The sequence below is a fragment of the Meleagris gallopavo genome, chromosome 1, assembly GCF_000146605.3.
Source record: "Meleagris gallopavo isolate NT-WF06-2002-E0010 breed Aviagen turkey brand Nicholas breeding stock chromosome 1, Turkey_5.1, whole genome shotgun sequence".
Classification (NCBI taxonomy): domain Eukaryota; kingdom Metazoa; phylum Chordata; class Aves; order Galliformes; family Phasianidae; genus Meleagris; species Meleagris gallopavo.
Window position 1 is genome coordinate 49920160 of NC_015011.2, and position 22452 is coordinate 49942611.

At 41.6% G+C, this 22452-nt stretch overlaps 1 protein-coding gene across 2 annotated transcripts in view; it reads left to right on the top strand.

Moving 5' to 3' along the window:
* The window catches only part of IFT27 (intraflagellar transport 27), a 13817-nt gene extending 532 nt beyond the window's left edge, over positions 1-13285 (top strand). The window contains exons 2-8 of one of the 2 annotated variants that reach the window (XR_793689.3): positions 2923-3002; positions 4072-4131; positions 4813-4872; positions 5840-5957; positions 6262-6371; positions 6578-6793; positions 13035-13285. Coding sequence is in view for 1 of the 2 variants with exons in the window: in XM_003202227.4 (XP_003202275.1) it covers positions 2923-3002; positions 4072-4131; positions 4813-4872; positions 5840-5957; positions 6262-6371; positions 6578-6676 (527 nt within the window). In the remaining variant the exon portion in view is untranslated. Of the gene's footprint in view, positions 1-2922; positions 3003-4071; positions 4132-4812; positions 4873-5839; positions 5958-6261; positions 6372-6577; positions 8292-13034 lie in introns of those variants that run through there. The other variant, XM_003202227.4, reaches the window with a different exon arrangement.
* Positions 13286-22452: the final 9167 nt, after the last annotated feature.

Here is a 22452-nt window from a genome sequence, read left to right on the forward strand (position 1 = left end):
CCGCCTCCCCTGTTCGCGTGGGAGGGCGTGAAGTGCGGTGCGATCGGCTGGGGAAGGGCAGGGTCCGAAGCGAGTGGGTGTGGGAGGATGGAGGATGGAGGGGAGGGCAAAGAGTGCCTGCTTCACGAAGGCTTCTTTATCCACACGTGAACTGGAGGTTAATCTGTGAGGGGGGGGGAGGGGAGGAGAAGTGAGGCGAAGACAGCGCTTTATTCAGTCAGGATGGATTAGGGAGGTGCTGAGAGTGAATTCAGCCGGCTGTCAATGCTGCAGGAAGGAAAGGCTCATCGCTGAGCGCGTGGTATCAGCCAGGAGTGCAGAGGCAGAACGCCTTGCTGTGCAGGCAACTCTCCGCTTAACTCTTTGCTCCAAATGTGTTTTTTTCCATCCAGAATTAAATCTTCGTGTTTTGTTTTGTTTTGTTTTTCCTGTTGTTTTTGCTTTTTCCTTGGAAGCAGGTAACTTGTCAACTTGCACAAAGCCAAGTGCAGGCTTTGGCAAATGCAAAAGAGCGTTTCTCCCTGCTGCCCCTGTTGACAGTTACCATGGACAACATGAGTACCTTAACCATCTTCAAGATTTGCACATCACTTCCCGTTTGGAAGTTTCCAGGTCCCAATATAGGTTTTCTTTAATCAGCTGCCCAGGCTGATTCCATGACACTCCTGAACTCACACAGGTTTTCTTTGTGTGGCTCAGTTATGTTCTTAATCCCTACTGGGTTTGAAGCTGCCCTTTCAGTTCTGTTCACAATGCAAACAACAGAAAGGCTCTGTTCCGTGTCATAGAATCAGATCCGTTTGTAGTGCTCCTAAGTACTGAGATAGTATGTGTATCTTGTTGAAAATAAGGAATTAATGCAGCAGACCAGGCAAAATAACTTCTTTCTTCCAGGAGAGATGACTATAATGAAATAGATGTAAGAGGCGAGAAACCACAACCTAGAGAGTACAAGAGAATGCAATCACATTGGTAGAAGCAAAAACATCTGAGGTAGATCAAGAAACTCTTGTGTACCTAAGGAAATGATTATGAAGAATAGAATGGCTGACAGTATTGGGAGCTGCACCGAGGTCAAGAGAACAACAGAGGGGAAAGGACTTTTGTTAGTAGAGGAGAGGCTATTAACTTGACAATAGAAAGCGATTCCTGTGTTATCTCAAGGGTAATTTACAGACACAGACCAAGATTGGAGCTTACTTTGGAGACACCATGAAAGGGTTTTCTTTGTAAAAAAAGATACTTGTCGGTAGCAGGCATTTTAGAGACATGAAACAGTTTCTGGCAGAATAACAAATATGGATGGAATAAATTCTGTGGGATGCAGTATTTGCAGATGAGACCAAACTAAATGGAAAATGCAAGGGAACTTATTTTGAGAAAGAAGTGCAATGATGTAATGGGCTAAGAGAACGGCAAAAAAGAAGAAAAGAGGGGAAAAAAAAGCTGAGGCTGTCAAATAAAAGAAAAGGAACACATTAGGTAAGAATTTGCACTGGATGTTGAAAATAAAAGAAGCCTGCACAGTTTGTAGCAGTGTATGCTTCTCTATCTCATTTTACAAAGACAGATATAATTATCTATTGAAATACAGAATAGCTTCCACTCAGAACAGAGTGTTGTCTTCAGCACAAGCTTGAACTGATCAGGGAACAAACAAGCTGATTTACCAGATTTTCCTGTCTAAATATTATGAACCCAACTCAGCTCAAAGTAAGCAAGCATGCTAAAAACGTTTAAACAAGAACTGCTTTGGTTGATCTAGGAGCAATTGTTAGTATCCAAAGTACTCTTCTTTGAAATATCATGTGAGGAGATAACTTCCCAAACTCCTTCAAAACACCAGCTATGAAGTTCTAATAGGGCCAAAATGTACCCCTTTCTGAGCTTGTTTATTACCAATATAGCACAGAAGGTTTGTGTTCTCAGCTTGACTGTCATGAGTGTTCCTTTCAGGACAGAAAAAAGCTAGAACACTGAGATAGTTAATTCCTGGGTTTTGTCCCTTTTGAACTATCCAGGCTGCCGAAAGGATATGTGAAGAGAAGATAAGCTCCCTGAGAACATTAAGTTAACTCTGTTTTGCAAGGACTGTGATCTGTTTCGTGGAATGATTTGGACTTATGTGAATTCTGCAGTTCTCTGCCAATCCCTTTAGGTCTTGCAGAACATTGTAACAGTGGGCCAAAGAAGGGCAGAAATTTGCCCGAAGTGTTATGCAAGTGACACCAGTAAACCTTTGTTCTAGAGGAGCAAAAATGAAAGCCCTTTAGTTTGCTTTCCATACAGGGATGAATCAGCAGGCTTCCTCTCCAGCCAAGTGACATTTGCTTCTGTTATGCCCAGGATGCAACTAATGAGCCACCAGCAGCATTGAGTCAGCAAGAGCTGCTCACTTAGCAGGGTCAGCAAGAAGAGTTCATCGAGGAATGTTACCAGATTAAGCAGCTTTGTAGGATATGGAAGACCTGCGTCTCCACTAAGCTCAGTATAACACAAACAAGGATTTGAATTTGTGGAAATATGTATTTTAGGGAGAGAGAACAGCCTGTGCAGTTCAGTATCCTTATCATGTTGTCAGATTCTTTGTAACACCACGCTTGGAAAATGTGAGTTCTTAGGTAAAGGCTATAGGGTAGATTCTTAAACACAAATTCTAAAACAAACAGCATTTCAACCCTGACATGGGAACTCTTTACTATCGTTCATCGAGCAAAAATCTGATTTCAGCATCAATATGCATAATAACAATATTTATTTCATCACATAGGTAGTACGTTTCAGATTATTTTGTGACAGTTACCTTGCCTGCATTCAGAGTTGCAGTATTCAATGTCTTGTCTGGCGTAAGATAGGATCAGAACTGAGGGAAAATAAGATTCTCTAAGATGAAAAAAATTTTTTTAATCTTTGGTTTTGCAGGTGATCCAGCTGTGGGGAAGAGTGCTTTAGCCCAGATGTTCCGCAATGATGGGGCTCATTTTCAGAAGAACTATACATTGGTAAGTGCAAGTTATACGACAAGCTCAATCTGCTATCCAGCAACTTTCCTAAGTTACATGAGATAAATAAGAAGCCTTAGAACAAAGTAAATCATATGGTTTGTTGAGGCATTCAGGGTGGGTCTTACATAGTTTTCTTTGCCTTGCACCTTAGAGTCTGAAGAGAAATGATTTAACGTTCTGTAAGTTTTTACGTTATGTGGGTGCTGGTTTTGAAACAATGGTGAGTAAATTAGTTAATTGTTATAATTGTCCTTCTGAACCAATATTTTCCCGAGCTTCTGTGGTCTGAGAGAGTTCCCACCCTTAGGAAATACTCTATGAACAAGCATCACTGAAGGAGAAAGCTCTTAATTCCAACTATTCAGTGTGCATGTGGACATTGTGCTTATCACTATGCAAACATGAAGATGTTCTGCATAGCCCCAAGATAATTATAATCTGCAGAAACTGTTCCCAGATGAAGAGGATACAGTTTGCAGTCTTTCAGTGAGATAATCAATGGTGATGACTAATCAGAAGCAGGATAAAAATAAAAGTAAATATAAGTAAAGTAAAAAAAGGAAAATATGAGTGCGGGGGAATAAAAAAAAACCAACCCTATATTATGTTTATTCATTGAAATAAAGATGGAAACCAGAAGTTAGGGATAGAAATAGAACAAACAAACAAGCTACAAAGCAGAATGAGATAAAAGGTGGAAGAGGCACAAATAACCTCGGTCCCATATGTTAGCTGATCACATGGTTGGTGCAAAATGTTCCGAGGCTGCTTTAGAGCAGCACTGTGACAGTGAATGTAGCCCCATAGATTTTAACTAATACGCTAGTATACAAACAAAGCTCTGAACGCTGGTACTCTTTTTCCCATTTGAGCAAACCTACGCAGCTGTGAGGTAAGGATGACTGTTACCAAAGCTATGAGGAGCACTGCTGAGTTCCCAGCAGTCTGTTTGATGGGATTGTAATGATTTGCAAAAAATTGCCTCAATCTGATGCATAGTTGGTATGCAGTTGGGCAGGCTCTTAAAAACTCTTCTGATCCCTCTTTTCCTGATTCTTCTTGACAGACAACGGGCATTGAACTGTTGGTGAAGGCTATATCAGTTCCAGAGACAAGTGATAGTGTGGTGAGTTTTTCTGTGACATAAATTGGGTCAGAAAGAGACATCTGGAGCTCAAGCCTCCCTTTCCATCTCATTCCATTAGAAGATTGCACTGTCTGTTTGTAAGGCCATTAAGTTGCAGTAAGGAAGTGAGACTGGTTGTGTGCAATTTCTTGTGCTTGCTCTTCTGAAGGCTTAGCTTCATCTTAAAATGTGTTTTACATAGTTGTGTTAAAAGGACATCTTAAACCAAAGCTGTCGCAAGCACTTTTTGCTTTCTGTTCTGTCTTTTAGGACAATCGGGTTTAGTTCATGTTTCTTAGAACTACAGAAGATAAAACCGTTCCTTTTCCTTAAATACCCTACACTTAATGTGGACACGTGTGTCATTTTATACAAATAGTGAAAATTAGCTTTTTACTGTCCCACTCTTCCCAGTGTTCTGTTTCCAGCAGAGGTAGAAACAAGGCCTAGAGCCTTGGAGGTAGTCCTTTTATCATTTATACATGAAAAAAAATAGCCACTTCTTTTATCATACTGTCTGAAGATGGGGTATGCACAGTGCCAAGAAGCATGTCTCTTAGGGACACAAGACTGCCATACTGAACAAAATGCAGGGATGACAAGTTGCGGTATTTACTTTCAAAACCTTCCTCTACATTGCAGTGTTCCTGGCAAGAACTTTCTTTCTGCTTCTGCTTTCAGGAATTCTTCATTTTTGACTCTGCAGGCAAAGATCTATTTTCTCAGACGCTGGAGAAACTGGTAAGTGTTATGTAACAGTCCTCTTCTTCCAAAGGAGTGCTTTTGCTTTGAAGATCTGAATCCCCAGTCTGACAGATATAGCAAACTTTGTCTTTAGTGTAAATGGAAGCATTTACCTCAGTTGCCAATGCTTCCTGTTCTACCTTTCTGAAACTTGTAAAAGTGCTAGCACAAATACTTTTAAGAGGAAGGAAAGCAGATAATCCTTCAGTTTTCTTACAAAAGAAGTAGGGATTTTTAACTGAGAGTAACTATGTACTGTTGATTAAAGTATTTCTGTTTCTCAGAAATGCATCGATTTTGCTGCTACTTCAGCAGTGATGTTTTTTGTTTTGTAATGATATCTTGATAAAACAGGACACATTTTTGTCCTTGAGCATAATACTGCCCTTGACTGTTGTGTGTGATTTTTTTCTTTTTTTCCTTCAGTCATTCCTGTCTTTTCTGGTACAGTTCTCCATTGTGCTATCTCACTTGAAAGTAGAATCAATTAATTGATATGAAGTTTCCCAAGACAGCTAAGTCAACCTAATACTGCTCTACAAGAGGCAGTTGCACGGTTGCCCTTGCACCAGGTCTGATTTGCAAGGGACCCCATTGGAAGCTGACTCAGCTTCTCAAACTGGCAGAAAACCTTTCTAATTTTTTTCTCTAGGATTAATTTTGTGCTGATTGAGCATGAAGAATCAGCTTCCCTGGGAATAAGATGAGTGCCAGAGCTGGTACAAATAAAGGAGCAAGACCATAAAGACAGAAATGAGGAAGTAAAGCAAGACTGTATCACTCAGTGCCAGCTATCCATTTAATCAATTCAACAGAGATGTGTAACCTCAGCCCAGGCATAGGTTTCCTGTGTATTAGGCTTTTTATTTTTATCTTAGCATCTGTGTTTGCCATGCAGATGCGGACTGGCTGTCGACCACATTGGTTTCATTAGAGCTGACAATGTTCCTTTCTTGCTGTGCAGTGGGAGCAACCAAATGTCCTGTGCCTTGTGTATGATGTCACTAATGAGCAATCTTTCAACAACTGTGCCAAGTGGCTGGAAAAGCTGAGGGCACAAGCAGTTGGAATGCACATCCCAGGTAAGAAATAGATGATATATTTGCTATCTGCACCTCTCTTGTATGGCAGCAGTCGTTTCTGTTGAGCTGCAGTATAGAGCATTTATTTTAAGGCAGGTGCAGGCATGGCTTCCTCCAACTCACAGTGCAGATAAAGACATCTATATATTTTAGATCATTCCTTAGTGTAAACTTTTCTAGATAGTCATGTATTGTTATGCCTCACCCCAACTTTTTCAGGTACTTCTGCAATGCCCCAAAATTTACTGGTAACAAATCATCATTTCTGAGTTGTATTTGCTTTGTTTCTTTTTCTTTTCTGCAGGTGTCTTAGTGGGGAATAAAACAGATCTGGTTGGTCGTCGAGTTGTGGAACAGAAACAAGCACAGGAATGGGCTGACAAACATGGCCTGGAATACTGCGAGATGTCAGTAGTGAGTATCTGCTCTTTTCACCATCTATAGAAGTGGGAATTTGTAAATCTATCTTCTCTTTTAGCTGAGGATAAATAACTGGGGGTTCATTTCCACTTATTTGTCCTCTAACTCACCCTCTGTTTTAGTCTGTCTTTTGTGAAGCTGTTTGAGCAGAAATAGTAAAATGCTTCTTTCATCCGTCATTTACAATTTTCTTTTTACAGAAGGAGATGAAAAATTTTGAGGCCCCTTTCAACATCCTGGCAAAGTCATTCTACCAACTGTACAAAGAAAAAGTGGAAACCTTTCACTCACTAGCTTGAGGGCCATGACTGGGATGACTTAACTTCAGAACTTCTTCTAGTGCCCAGAATCCTATGGATTGGAATACAGAGAGAGGAAAAAAGATGAGCTTTTTGCTTCTTCACAGTCATCTTCTGGTAATTCAAAATAAACTAGAAATAAGAGAGTGGAAAGACATTATTTTGGAATTGCTACCTTAGCATCCCCTTCATGTCCTTTACTTCGGTTCTCTGCTCACTGAAAATCAGTTAGGTTGGAGGAGGCAGGGAGTAAAAGAGGGAGGGCAGAATGGAAATTGCCAGCTTTTTGCCTTGATAATAGTGCCTTGTCTCATGTCTGAGCAAACTTCCTGCTGCTATAAGGAAGGATGTAGAGATTTGGAGGAGGAGAGAAGAAGCTGACAGGATATTCTTCAGCTTAAGCAACCCAGCACTGGTATATACGTTGCAGGGCAGGACTGATTCAGCCCCGCTACTTGCGAAGCATTTTCAGTAGAAAGTCTGTGGCCTAAAATGGATACGTAGTTGGATTGGATTTAGGTGTGTTTCTGGGAACGCCCAGAGTTTGAGGCCTATTTTAACAGTGTTATTCGTATCAGTTCTAGGATTGATACAGTGATGACTAACACCTCTTTGTAATGCCAAGAATTTGGTTTTCTTCAACGAGGCTCTTCCACTGCCAGTCTGTCTTTCATCTGTGCCATTGTCACTTGGTAACGCAGTGCCCTCTGCTGGCCCCAGGTCACAACATTTCTGAAGCAGCTACCTCTGTTGAAGCAAGAAGGACTTTATACAGTCTTACCCAAATTGGTTTACTTGTAAAATGAGATCATATGGTGAGAATCTCTCTTTTATTCCAGGGGCAAGTCTAAAACTGAAATTGCCCTTCCTTCTTCTCATCATGTTCTCATGTTCTCATAGGTTTAGTTCTCAATCCCTTACTAGAATCAGTCACCTTTGTTGTTAAACTTTCCCTGCTTATCCTTGAATTTCAAAGTACAAGCTATGATTCTGATTTCAGTTGTGGAAACAGGAAATGAAAGACAAACTGGCTAAGTTAATTTGATTCAGCCATGTATAGCTAGAAATTTTGTATCAGAAAGGGTAAAAGCCTGGACAGAACTCTGTGTGAGATGTTGACATTGCCTATGTAAGAATTACTAATACTTGCTAATGGAGTATATGAAAACATCCAGTTACGTACTGCCTTGCTGGTGGACCTAACATTAAAGAATTCAAAACTGTAGCATTTCTCCTCTTTGAGAACTATTTTAGCCTCCCTTGGGTAAGGAAGGCTAATTTCTGAGGAGAATAAACACTAAAGAGTTTTTCAGGCAAGCTTTTCAGGAATCTGTGTTTCAATACTTTTATACGTATATTTTATAACCACTTTTATGCCCAGTGCTAGGAATATGACTGCAGATGTTGTAGCAGAGTTTATGAAGCACTTCAAGAATCTGCAATAGCAGCTGGGCTCATTTCACTGGCAACACTATGTTGATGCTGGGAATTAGCTAGGGAGCATGAACACAAGCTAAAGAGGTTAAGCAGGCCCTGAGCTTGCTGGAAAAGAAAATAAATAGGTTTGTTGTTTTGTTTTGTTTTTCACAAATCCACTTGGGGGAGAAAAAAAAAAGACATAGCTGGGAAAGCTCTTATTTGAAGAAAAGGAAGACTCCTCCATGGGCTTGGGGTCACTAGTCAAAACTCACCTTTTTTGGCTTGGGTTGGTTTTATCTCACATGGGTTGCCTTGTTAATCCTGAGGGTGTCTGTTGATTTACATAGGCTGAATGGAAGTTTGCCTGCAGATGCTAGTACCCCTGACTGTTAGGACTAAAAGTTATTTTGGATGTTGAACTGATCTCAAGAAGATAGTTCATTTCCCCCTACTTCTATTGATGATGTGATTGCAACACAAGACTTTTTTTTTCATCTTGAAAATAGCCTGCCAGCTGTGCCTGCCCCCTGTGATGTGGTACATGGGGGCAAAGGGGGGGAGTGAATGCCTTAGGAATGGGTGATGAAATGAATCCTGCATGATCTCTAACGGGTGAATTCAATCTCTCTGTGCCAGAAAGATCTCCCATAACTTCAAATAAACAGTCTAAATGCACCAGTAAGATGAAGATTGGTGAACACTGTTTTATTAAATGAACACAAAAGCTAGAGGATCTCATTAAGGGAGTGCTGGTGGTGATTTGTGATTTATTGCCAAGCTGCTTTTGATAGGTTAGTGAAGAAAAATGCATCCCATGCAGGGAAAGATATATTGCCAGAGAGAGGAAATGTATAATCTAATTAGCTAGCAGTAGGGATTCACCCACTGCCCCTGTCCCTCATTCTGCAGGCCAAGACTAGAATTAGAAAAGAGGTTGTGTATAAAACACATAGCCCACCTTGCTCTTTACAGAACTATTTCAAGCACTAAAGTAGTCATAATTTAACATCTTTCAAAATAGTGTGTTTGGCCATTACCATCTCCATCATTCTGAATGCATTTTAAAAGCAGAATATATTGTTCTTTCTAGCTAACAGGCTATGTAATAGCACCATGATGCAGGTGATGCTATTTTCCTAGCTTATTTGTGACTTTGGTTATAGAGACTAGTAGTGAAGGGTGAATGGAGACCATGGGAATCAGATACAACCAGGCTGTGGAAAAGTTTTATCTATAAAGTGAGGATGTTTGTTTGCTGCTTAGCCTTTGCATCTCCCTGAGTTGCAGGTGCTGTGGAGAACAGTGGGAGGAAGGCAGAAAGCATATCTGCTGGCCATTGTTGTCTTCTTACATCTCCTCTACTTTGTCCAGCTATGCAGTGCTGTAGGTGTTACAAGGATAGATAATGGGGGGACCAGGGGAAATGGTTTTAAGTTAAAGGAGGGAAAATTTAAGTTGGATGTTGGCGAAGTTCTTTACCAAGGGAGTGATGAGGTGCTGGCATAGGCTGCCCAGAGAGGTTGTGGATGAACAACTCTGGAGGTGTTCAGGGCCAGATTGGATGGGGCCCTGGGCAGCCTGGTCTAGTATTAGATAAGGAGTTTGGCAGCCCTGCATGTGGCTGCGGGGCTGGAGCTTCATGATCCTTGAGGTCCCTTCAAACCCAGGCCATTCTGTGATTCTGTGATTCTATGTGTTCAGCACGCATGCTTACAACACAGAAGAACCCTAATTCAGCCAGAACTGAAATTTCAAAAGACAGGAGAGGAAACAAGCAGGCCTTTAACCAGCTTTAAGAAGTATGTAGTCCTTTTTCCTGATTGCTTTTTTTTTTGACTGGGGGAAAAAACTGTCTTTTCTCCCCAGAGTTCCTCCTTACCTTTCCTTTGGTCCTCATTTCTCATTTTTTTTTTACTGCATAGAAACCTTTTTACATTTGTGCCTTGCTCTGTGTGGTATAGTTTATCACCATTTTAAAAAAAATTTTATTGTTTTATAATTTCTTCATTGACTATTCCCAAGACTATAAGACATTCTGTCTTAGAAAAATTAATGGATGAACAGAAGTGGAATTTTAGTCAAGTTGTCTCAGAAGAGTGAACCTCGTAAACTGACTGACATTCTGAAATTTTACTGAAAATTCATTTTTGTAAAGTTATCTAATTAAGGTTGCTTTCATAGTTTTGTCTTGCCAGACATGTTCTACCATGGAGTGAAATGTAGAATATAAAATTTCAGAAAGATTAATCCTTGTTGCGGGATTTAATAAGAATTTCAAAGTTGATCATACAGTGATAATTTCTGTTCAATCTTAACAATGGAGTGGTCACTGCTGTTCATAATAAAGCAACACATATACTGAAATGGGGCTGTCAGAACAATTTCTTCTAGAGATCTGTTCGTTTTACAGACTTAAAACAAGAAAGGACATATTTTAGAAAACTGATCTGATAAAGGATACTATTTGGTCCAGAGTTATTTCTGATATAACATCAGTGAACTTAAAGGGCTGGATTTAGTCAGTTATGCCAATTGATTCCCTTGGGTAAGCTTCATTTCTTTACCTTCTATACATCTTGGACCGATCTGACCTGATAGCAAAAGACACATGATGTTGTTGAAAATGAAATACTGCCTTGGGGCAGAAGGATAAACTGCGGCCTCCTGAGGTCTTCCCAGCAATACTTTCTATAATTCTATTAGATTAAGTGGGGAAAGAAGTAGCGTGGAAAGCATAAAACAGGCTAAGTCATAAACTAGCAATTAAAGTGGGAGCTGGGCCGGGCTACAGCAGAAAACGTACAATCTATCCCAATTAAGAGCTGTATCTCAAGAGAAACCAGGAGCCTGACGCAGGTGCTGACAGCAGGGAAAACACTGCATTTCTGTTCCGTAGGCAGCAAATGCTCTCTACTGGTGCTTACCCAGATCCATGGGGGTCCATACCCTGCTCAGGACTGTGCTCTGCTTTTAATAATTACTGTATCTATGATATGCAGCTGACAGCTGCTTGCAGTTGTTTTCTCATCTGCCTGTATAAAGTCAGCGGTCTGATGGCAGATCTCTATTAGTAGAAGGAAGATGTGTCTGTCCTTGGCACCATCCATTACGGGACCCCTCTCTCTCTCTCCCTGAGTTCACAGTCTTTCTTTTTCCATTTCATCTCCACTTCTTCATGGAGAATAGCCACCACTACTTGTTTTTAGCAAGTAATTTTTCGATCTTGTAGATGATACTCTGTGGTCCTGGGGCTAAGAGGCTTCTAGGACCTTCTGCAGCAGAGGTGGATTGCAAGCAGGAAATATTCAAGGGCCATGTTGGCCCCCTCAGCGTTTCTCATAACCTGAGGGCAATTCATCTCTCTGCTTCTCGCATCCTATTTTCTCCTCCTGCTGTCATCTTGCCTTGAGAACAATGTCTTCTGAGCCACTTGCCCTTGGCTCTGTTGACCTGGAACAGCAAGGCTTGGGGGAGGGAGAAAGAAGAGAGCATCTCAATCTCCAGTCCTTTCAGGTGTTGTGAACTCTTAGATGCTATGACTCCTTGTCGAAATCACCTGACAGGTGGGGATGTTGCTCAGTCTGGAGTGTAATTTTCTGGCAGGAGACCCCCAGCTGAGTCCCAGCAGCCTCATCTCGGCTCTTCAGAGCTTGCTGCAGTATAACTTTCATAGGCACTGGCTGTTCTCATTCTGACTTGTTGTGGTTGTTTGTTTGTTTGCTTATTGTTTTGTTTTGTTTTTACTCCTTGGGGGTCCTTCTCTCATTCTTCTGTCGCAGCTTCACATATTTCTTCCCCTAAAGCTGTTTGTCAAGAAAAGTCTGGAATTGCTCTCTTTCCTGGTCTCTGAGATCAAATCCAAATTTGGCAATGTTTAAAAGGGAAATGTGACAGACCCTACATGTCAAACTGGGGTCAGGGATGGGGTCAGTTTGATGAGTTTCCCTCCAGCCAGATATGCATCAGTTGGAGAAATGTGGAGCCTGTTATCTTTCTGTACAAGTACTGGAAAAATATACTATGTGAAGACTTTTAGTCAGGGAGTGTGAGCAGAGTAGGTATATAGGCAGAGCTGGTGAGCTGCTGTGCCTCAAACAGTGGAAATGAAGGAGCAGTAGGAGAATAGGAATGAATAGGAATGAGTAGGGTCTATATTCCTTCATGAAAAGCCCAAGGGATTTGCAGAGGGAGAGTGAGAAATATGGATGGAAAGACCTAAGGCTTTTTCTGGCTTGTAGAGTTATGTTATGGAAATTAAATGAGAGGAAACATAATTTATGCTTGAGCCGTTGAGGGAAAACAAGGATACAAGATAGTGCTGGATGACACTGCAGGTTGTAGAACAGGTGGTAAGAATAAATAACTGGATAGAAATTTGCAAGACTGAGATGTCCTTGTCGAAGTTGGTTTGGGGAATTCAGAGCCATGATGAGTAAGGTCAATGGCAACCATGAGTTTAGGTTCAAGATAAAGGGTTTGCAGTAGACGAAGGCAGGTTGGATTAAAGTCGGTGTGACAGTGTTGATGCTGGAGTAATGCAGCAATAGTGAAAACCCATAATAGTAAGCCTAAGAGTAGCATGGGGAGATAAACACAGCAAGCTGTGATGAACTGAGGAACATATTCAGGGGAGACTGGAAAAAATTAAAAAAAATAGACTACAGACACTATTGGTCTGAAAGGGTGGAAAAATGTGAAGAGATTGGAAATTCAGGTTGAGTGCAATTCTTTGATAGGATTTCTGAGTGCAATTATTGCCTGCAAATTTTTGTATTATTTAAAAAGAAAAAAAAGGTTAAGATTCTTTTAGCAGAAGCTAGGGTGATAGACTTGCTTAAACTTCTTTTTTTCCTTGGGGGGTAGGGAGATAAAGTAGAGACTAACATATAAGCTTACACATATAATTATGCTGAACCATATATTATATCTGTCCATTCAGAGAATGGAAAGAGAACCTTCATCTCATTTGACACTTGACCAAGCAAAAGTGACCACTACAACTTCAGGATTGACATTTCACAACAGAAATTCTTCATGACCAGCTAATAGAGCAGAGGACCTCCTGAAAATATCAGTATTAACCTCAAAAAATACAAAATGCAATGTGTATGTGGTCAATGTAAAGCAGATAGAAATCACCCTGTTTGTGAATTTGCTACTAACTATAATAAAAATGCCTTTAGCTGCAAATGAGTGGAATTTCTTTTCTCACTTGGTTTCCTTTCACTTTTGCTAATCAATTTTAATTCTTGTGGAGCATCGCTTACTCTTAGCATCACAGTTGTGTATGGCCATTGTGTGCTATTTCTAGGTCTTTGATTTTGTGATGTTGAATGGCTTCAGTGTGGAGCTGAAACTGGAAGTGTTGGAATTCACATTGCAGTTGAAGCATCAAGCATAAAATGCAAAACAGTATGTTTAGGAAAGACCATTTACAAGGTTAAGATAATGCTTTTCAGTGCTATTGTCAGCAGAGAGGTATCAGGCTGCAAGGAACAGGAAAATGTTAGATAGGTTAGAAATGCTGGTAGCTTATAAACAGGAAACAATTGTCATTTATTGGCACTGAGTTAGATATGATGCTGCAAGCCTCTGCATGCAGATATCAGGGGAGGTATAAGGGAGCTTTCTTGGACAGTGTCATGAAACTGGGAAACGGCAGGAGGACATTTCTGGTATGGACACAAACAGAGTAATGAAGGTTTTTTTTGCCCTCTCTAGTTTCTGCACCCACTCAGGCCTGGGGATATTTCCTTTAAGTGGACTGAGTCATTGCTGTTGATGGCCCTTCTAGCTGAGACTGCTAGTAGGGTGGCATCCCTCTTCACCTAGACAGAAGTGATCACTGGATGCCACTTGGTTCACAACCATTTGATTCCTCTGTACTGTCCATGCCTCTAGCCTATGAACAGTCCCTGCACATGGAGGTCTGATTACTGCTTGTAGCCATACATCCCCACAACTCTGCTATGCTTCCTATGCTGATGCCCCTCCTCCCCCCATTACCTTCAGACTCCTTAAATCCTCACATGTACTCACCTTTGTGAGGTTATACGCTGATGTCAGGAAAAAGCACTGGTCTTCCTATCCACTACTACCATATCTTGCCCCTCTCTTCTCCATCTGGTGCTAGGGTAGAGCTTGTTCATCTAGTTAGTTCTGGCACAAAACTGAACTGGTATGGGAGTGAGAGAGCTGTGCCCATGTTGGATGCGTCTTTCTTTGCGGGTGAGGGGCATCTGAAGCAGGCACCCTTTCCTCCTTTTATTAGACTGCTCTCATTTATTACACCATCTGTTTTCCCAGTGCCAGAGATGATGCTGGGGATATGTGACTTGGGGCACTCAGGCAGAAACTGGCCTGCACAAGGCCAGCCATGTGTTTGCCTCCTAGCAATGCAGCGGTCAGCAGCAAATTCTTTGCCGCTGCCTCCTCTCAGTATGGGAGAGAGCAAGCGTGGGCCTGGGTGTGTAGGAGACACAAAGAGATAAAATACGTGAAGGAGCAGGGGGAGGCACGGGAGGGACGTGGACTGGGGGTACATATGTATCAGCTAGAGAGAACTGTGGGAAGGAAGGACAGACAAGACAGATGGGCAGAGTAGGGGAGAAGGCAAGAGGAATGGATTGTCAGGAGGGAAAGAAGAACTGGGGTAGAGGGAGACAAAGAAATGGACTGGCTGGGGACAGTGAGAGCAAGGCTGAGAAGGAAGGGCAGGCAGGCAGAGTTGTCTGATATGTAGTGGGGAGAGAGAAAGGAGATGGATTGTCTGTGGGAGAGAGATGTGTGTCAGCCAGGCATTATGGTAATAGGTAACTGGATAACCAGAGATGGAGATGAAGCGACTGCTTGTGTGTGTGTCTGTGTTTGTATATGCCTGTGTAGGGGGGAACTGAGTGAATGACAGGGAGGGAGAACAGCCATAAAGAGAGAGGAAAGAGATAAAGCAGAGCTATAAGAAAGAGCAAAAGAGCAAACCTAGAGATAAAATGTGGGAAGAAGAGAGATGTGGGAAGGCAAAGCAGCCCTCAGAGTGCAAATAAGAATGGAGATACGGTGGGAGAGAGGAGGGAAGCTCTTAGGAGAAGAAGGGAGACTAACAGTGCCAGTACTAGTATTCGGGGCTGAGGTTCTCTTACTGGGACCTAAGAGAGGATAGAGGACAGAAATACAAGCATGACTCCATAAGACTAAAAAGAAGCATTTTCTTATACACAGGGCTCACTGCCAATGCACAGAAACCCAGTGGACCTGGGAATGTAAATGCCACTGTTCTAGTGCACGGTGTTTCCTGCTTGCTGAACTGCAAAGTACCTGAGCATCTGCAACCTGTGGACTACCTATTTCCAGTGCTTGACTGCTAGGAGCTGTTTATGATGGCAGGTCAGACATTTATTTATAATTTTATTCTCCTTCCTCTTGCCCTTTTTCCTCACAGTGTATTCTCAATGGAAAAAGAGACATGAAAAAAAAACAGTGCCCAAATTTATAGGCACCTTCTTGGTTCTTCTGCCTTATGTCATAGACACCACTTTGCTTTGCTGCCTGACTCAGCCAACACCCTTCTCTTTGGCCATTTCTTTTCTGTCCCTTGCTGTGTCTTTTTCGTCTCCTGATTTATGTCTTCCTTCAACTTACTGCCATTTTAATGTTATACTCTTCCCTCTAACTTCATCTATTATGTTCTAGGCTTCTAGGTTATGTGCCTCCTCTTGTTGTTTCAGCTTATTCCTTCTAGTTGCCCTGTTTCATTTCTTTCACTCCTTTTAATCTCTTCCTGATTCCTCCATCTCCTCCTGTCTGTGCCTGTCTGCTTGCTTTCTCTCACTCTCTGTCTGTCTCTTTTGAACTGGGTTGTGAATTCTGTCGGCATCAGAGTGGGACGAACTGTAAAACTGAGGTTCCCGGAGGGCCAGGTTGTGATCATTTTATTTTTACAATGTCCTTGGATGTATAAAGGTGTTTGTTTGAGGGGGAGGAGCGGTGCATGTGCTCCATGTGGGAGAATAGAGGGGAGTGCAGGCCAGAACGAATGAAGCTTGAAACTAATATAGGTCAGTTGCAGAGAAAGTCCCAGTGGTTTCTGAAACAGAGAAGTGATTTGACACTTCAGACTGGCTACTGGAAAGATGGCAACTGAACAGTTTTATCCAAATGACGCAAGCAACCTGGAAAAGTGTCCTGCGAAAGAGTGCGGGAATGGTGAGCATGGGAGGAGAGCCAAGCCCTGCACAGGCTCGGCTTATCTACAGTCACCTCCTTAATGCAGGGAATAACCAGCCTGAAATTCCATGTTCCTGCCTCTGAGAGGTCTTCTCCTGTGTACATCCATCTGACCTCTGCATGGAATGGGGAACATGGTGGAGATACGCCTCACCGTGCCCTCTTCTAGACCTGCTCACCAGGTCAGAGCTGGCAACAACAGAGCAAAGAGATTAGTGGAGAACCAAGAAGGACTGTACCTCCAAGCCCTTGGAGATGTTTGGCCAGCCTCTGCTGAGGATGGTGCTGCAAAGGAGCCTCACACCACCAGCAGAGATGTCACCAAGGCTCTGAGCCTGGCCTGGTTAAACTGGAAGAACCAAGTGCTGTCCCTGGCACTGCTGGGAGTTGATTTGCTCTGCATAAGAGTCCTCGCTTGCCATGATTTTCCACAGACTGTAAACATTGCTCTCAGACCTTTCCTAGAAAATTTCACAAGTGGCTACTAGCTGCAGTGAATGATTGAAAGTGGCAAAACCTGATGAGTAACTTCTGATTTCATTTCTATTAAAAATTTTTTGTTGATATAAGAGTCATCTGTTAAGATGACATTTAGATATCAAAACAGACATCCAGATTTTCGGAGTCATTTGGAGCCTCTTCATCTCTGTAAAATCAATGTGAGATACTGACTGCTCAGCATAACTGAAAATCAGGGCAGTTCTTCAATGTCTAAACATGGACTTAAAAGCCTAGGTACACATGTGTTTTGCTTTCTTTTTAAAATAGACTCCCATTCCCAAGAAAAGGAATGTCACCTCTTCTGTTTACGTACATTTTTCTGTGCATCGTCATAACACTGTGGTCTAGCATCTGACTGTCTTAACTCAGTGTGTTTAACCTAATTCCTGTATGGGAATTCACTCTCTCAGAGAGTGAATTCCCAAACAATTATGAAAGTAATACAAAACCAAATCCTAGGAATTAATTTGATGGCTTTGTGTCCACAATAAACCCGCTGGCTTTCAATGAAACAGCGTCTGAAGTACATGTACATGTCTCCCTGACAATAAAATGCTACAAAAAGAAATCCACCCCATTTTAAAATTAGTTGCCTGTTATCACTGATGTCAGTGGAACCATGTGATTACGAATTTTCTAAGATTCCCTACTTGCGGAGCTCTCAATTAGGTGCTGGGATACATGTTTCCCTTGATTTGTCCCTCTGAAAAGTCAGAAGGATGATATGATCTATCCCAGAGGCTAACCATTTTTCTTAATTTGCTTAGGATATTCTTTCAAGAGTCTTTTTTTAATTCTGGTTTTTGTTTTTGTTCTTTTTCATTGAGCATCAGAGAAATTAGAAGTGTTCCTTCCAGTGTACCCTAAGCTATGTCACAGAAGAAGAGCTAAGGATGCCCTAAAGATGACAATTGATTGTATAGCTCCTTTGCAGAAGGATTACCTGTGTCATTACCTCCAGACCTAAAAGAGCAAGTTTGTCCCATACAGAAAGCCTCAGCAATGCCTCTGTGGCTGTTGGGGACCAGAGGCAAAAGCTGTGTTCAGGCTGGACTGTGGCTTTAAATGGTAATACTGAATAGATGAGGCTGCATAGGCTCCTCTTTGTCCTCATCTGCGCCCTTTACACTGGAGGAAAGTCTGATATCAGAGAACATTGATCAAGGTCAACACAAAGCATTCTCACTGTAGGCCTCACCTTTCCTCCAGCATTTATCACTGTGCTGATATTTCCAGGAAGCTTCCAAAAACCTTCAATTCAGAAAAAAAGAAACCCAACAACTTCTCTTTCTCACCTTATTCTTTACAGTTCTCTGATTACTGCTGTGTTTACATAAAAACAGGCTTTTTTCTTCTTTAAGAGTCAAACTGCAGCTGCTGCATATTTCCTCACTGGAATTTTCTATACCTATTTGTCAAGAAATTATGGCTTTTTTAACCCATGGATTCTGAGCAATAGAGACCATCCCTGATTATGAGAAGTGGATCTGGTGTGAGTTCTGGTGATAGTTAATTGATGGATGGGCAATGGATTTATTATGAACAAGACCAAGATATTTGTGCCCATATTTCATATAGTTCCAGTGAGACACATTGCTCTATGATCTATTCTGAAGACCTTTTCCCTTGTGTCTTGACTTTAAGCAGATTCTGACCACAAAGCCTGTGCTATATTCTTTTCACTAACTTTTTGTGAGGAATGTGTGACTCAGCTCGGGTTTTTTCTCCTCTTATTTGTATCCTTTCACTCTGCTTTTCAGGCATTTGTTTATTCAGGTATCAAGGCTCTGTACCTCTTTGCCCTGTTTCCTGGAATATGCTTCCAGGACTGGAAGTATATGGATGTCTGTGAGAACTGTGTATGCCTGAATTTGCATATGAATAGAAAAAAACAACAACAAAAAAAGATTTAGATGAAGAATCTGAGGATACAGCAACAGAGTAGGAATGGCGTATAAATAAGCAGGCCTTAAACTGGATTTTATCAGGGAGTAAAGGTGTATAGAGGAATGCATTTTTTTTTACACACAGGATGGGCCAGCATGAAGGTAGGCTCGAATTATATGTCAAGTGCAGAATAATGTAGACTCTGGAGTGGAGAATTATGAGGGACAGCATCTGAGTGAAGAGGATAGTGTCTTTAGTTTAACACGGGTAAATACATGGAATAGACATTCTGATGAGGTGGGGAATTTTCCCACAACTAATTGTCTGTTTTAGTCATATTCAGTAAGTTTGCATGTGTATGCATGCATCCTCACTGAGGATACTTTACCAAATACTGTAATTCCAGTTAGAGTGATTGGTTAGCAGCCTGCCCTCTGTTACGGTTAATGGGTTGCAGGCATTGATTTTTTTTTTCTATTCCTATTGATTAGGAGGCTGCTGTCCACACAAACCTCAGCACAGCATGGAAAGGGAAAGAGAGGCAAAACAGTTCTCATCCCAGCAATTCATCATGGCGGAAATGTCATGCTAGGAGTCCCAATCTTCTCTATCCCTTTCAAATAGAGAAGCACACCTTTCCCTTTTTGAATAATTCAATCCATAAGGGACATGAGATGACTTTCTTCCTGCCATTTGAGGTAGCAAACATTTCAGAGGTTACCATTCAGTGGAAAAAAACATTGTGTGAGACAAGGGAATCTTGCACTGGAAGCACAGGTGCTTTAGCTTCAAGACTCAATGTGCAACATTGGACAACCATTGATATTCATTTATGACGATACTCGGATCTCACTAATATCAGTGCATAGACTTTGGCTTTGGTGGGGTTTGTGATTTCAGTGCCTCAGTGCCTCCACAAAGTAATTCAAGTGTTACATTATAAGGGTGTTTTATGGGTAAATGATTTTTGTTTTTTTTGCAAAGTGTTTGTCTTAGACAAGGATATACATCAGATATGGAGGGAGTTACGTACTACAGCCTTATACTCTCACACTTGGTCCACCTGTATCTAATGTATTTTTTTATGCACTCTTGGGATAGCCCCAGCATCACTTTTGCAGAGAGATTCCTCAGTTTATTTGTGAGACCTCTGTACCATGTCTCCTTTTTTTCCCCTTCTGATCATATTGTTATGCTAGAGATGAATTTCATATAGTATTCAAATATTTGATGTTTACGCTGTCTTTTATGTTGATTTTCAACTTGAAAGACCTGAAGTTAAGGAGAGAGGACCACTGAGGATTTGTACATCTGTACTTATCTCTCTATCATCTCCACATGTGATTTTTGGACAAAAAACAAATTTTATTCTTTCTTCAGTTTGCTAGTTTGTTAAATTGGTCTAAGAATACCACCAGCATGCAGATATGATGTAAATAATGTTTCTTGCGTATTTTGGGTCCCCCAGCTTTGGATGCCAGTGATGACTGCTCTGATCACCCTCTCTGCTTGTCTAAACACATGGATATATGGGGTTTTTTTTCAACCTTCTTCAGTGAAACTTTTTAAATATTAATTCCTTTTCTGGATCATATCTCACTTCTATCTTTCTGCCCCGTTGGTTTTCAGTTCTATAATCATCACTCTAACCCCAATTTATTTTTCCTAACATCTCCTCTGCTGTTGCAGCTGTCTATTAACACCTCTGCTCTGCCTGCAAATACAACTGCATCAACTCCATCTCTTTTACATCTCATTACAGCAGCTCCTTCTGAGATGGCCTGCCCAGTATGAAGATTCCTCAGTACCAAATCGCTGTCTGATTTTATCCTGAGCCAAAAATCTCCACTGCAGCACTCGATCTGGAGACACTCTATTCAGTTCCATTACCATCCCATGGAGTTGCTTCCGACTTCATGCCCTTCATCTTCCTTCCTGTATCTTTCTCGTGCCCCTTTCTTTCCTACAGCACTGCCCCTTCTCTCCACAAATAGCAGCACTCTTGGTTTGCCATTGGAAGCAGACTTCCTGCGGCTCCTTGTCTCATCAGCTTCTCATTTCAAGTAATTTAAAATGTAATTTAAAATCTCTCTATTTCCTCCAGACTATTAATTTCTCTCTCCTTACTCTTCTAGAGATGTCATTCTGTGTTGCGCTATTCAGTAAGATGCAACTGTTGTAAAATTCTGCCACAGTGTTTTTAATCTATATTCTTGTTTTGTATTATCATTTTTAACGATTCTTTGTAGGAAAGATGAAATCTCAGCACAGCATCTAGCCACAGCACAAGCAGTCACACAGGACGTTCTGGCATTTGCATTGCCTTTGTTCCGTTCTTCTCCAGCGGCATTTAGAACAACTGTAGAGGGATTATTGTGAATGGTTTAAGAGGATATAAGTAGGGTAGCAGGAAGAGAATTATTTCTGAAAATTGGGAAGTGTGAGGCAGGAAGTCACCTTTAGTCCTGATCCTGAGACATAATGAACCATCACAAGACCCACTGCTCTTAGCCAGAGATTAAAAGACTCATTGTTCTGCAGGCCTGGCCTTCTTATACTGCTAGTTTCTTTGGAGAGAATGTGTCCCTATCTTGTTGCTGGAGTCATTTGAAATCAAACTTGCAAAATCTGTAGAAATACATAATAAAGGCAACGGTTACAGATTAGTTTGAGGGCCTCTGTTTTGGCCCAGCTTCTGCTTCATCCTCTGAAATTATCTGAATTAGTCAAATGTAAAGATAAGTAATCCAGCAATTCCAGCAGTATTTTTCTAATTACAGATGAAATCTGTGAATTCTCTCTGTGTTGGGATGCCTTGCAAATCCCAGTCTACATCTTCCGCAGTGGCTGTTCACTCACTCTACTTGTTTCGCTCTACTCAGTTACCAACAGAAGCTACCAAAAGACAGCTCCCATTTGTGCAGCCCCACACACCCGGATCTGAAGGGGCCTTCCAATTTGTCACAGTAAAATAAAGACTTAACAGCATGGGGTGCCCAGGGAACCCTCAGTGAAAATATAACTTCTCTCCCTATCCTCTTTGAATGATCCTGCTGTTTGGGCACAAGTGAGGTTCTATAAGGCCTGAGTCCTTTCTGCTTCCACTCACTCCAGCCAGGATGCTTTGTGACATTACTGGGAGAGCTGTATTGTATTATTTTGAGAGCACAGAGTAATTGAGAAGCCCACTTTGCTTGGAGAGATTTCCAGTGTGGCTTTCCCTTCCATGTACTCAGTGGATGGATTTTACATAGTCTGTTGAAATTTTTCCTCTTCAGAGTCTTCCAGGCTCCTGGCTCAAATTTTCTGCCTTCCTTTGAGTAACAGAACCTCAGTGGTGGGATGGAGAGTAATGACCTCCAACACAAAAATAAATGACTGAGAACCACCAGAATGGCACATTCATTCCTTATCCTTCCTTCTTTTAGCAGAAAGCATTCAGGAGTGGAGGAGAAGTCCTAGGGTGTTCTTGTGTAGTTTCCCTAGCTAAAAGCCTTGGAGGACCTCCTCCTCATCTCAAGCTATCTCTGTAGAGCTATAGTCTCCCACCATCTTAGGGAGACTCTCTGTATCTCTTCACCCTTCATTTGAACCAAGGCCAACAGTTCAGAGAGCCTGCCCACAGCTACCATGCTCACCACTATTCCACCAAGCTGAAATACACAGCCCACAAGGGCCACCTCCTCCCTTGCCCATCCTCAGCTGTTTGGCAGCTCCATGAGTGCAGAGAAAAACAAACAAACAAA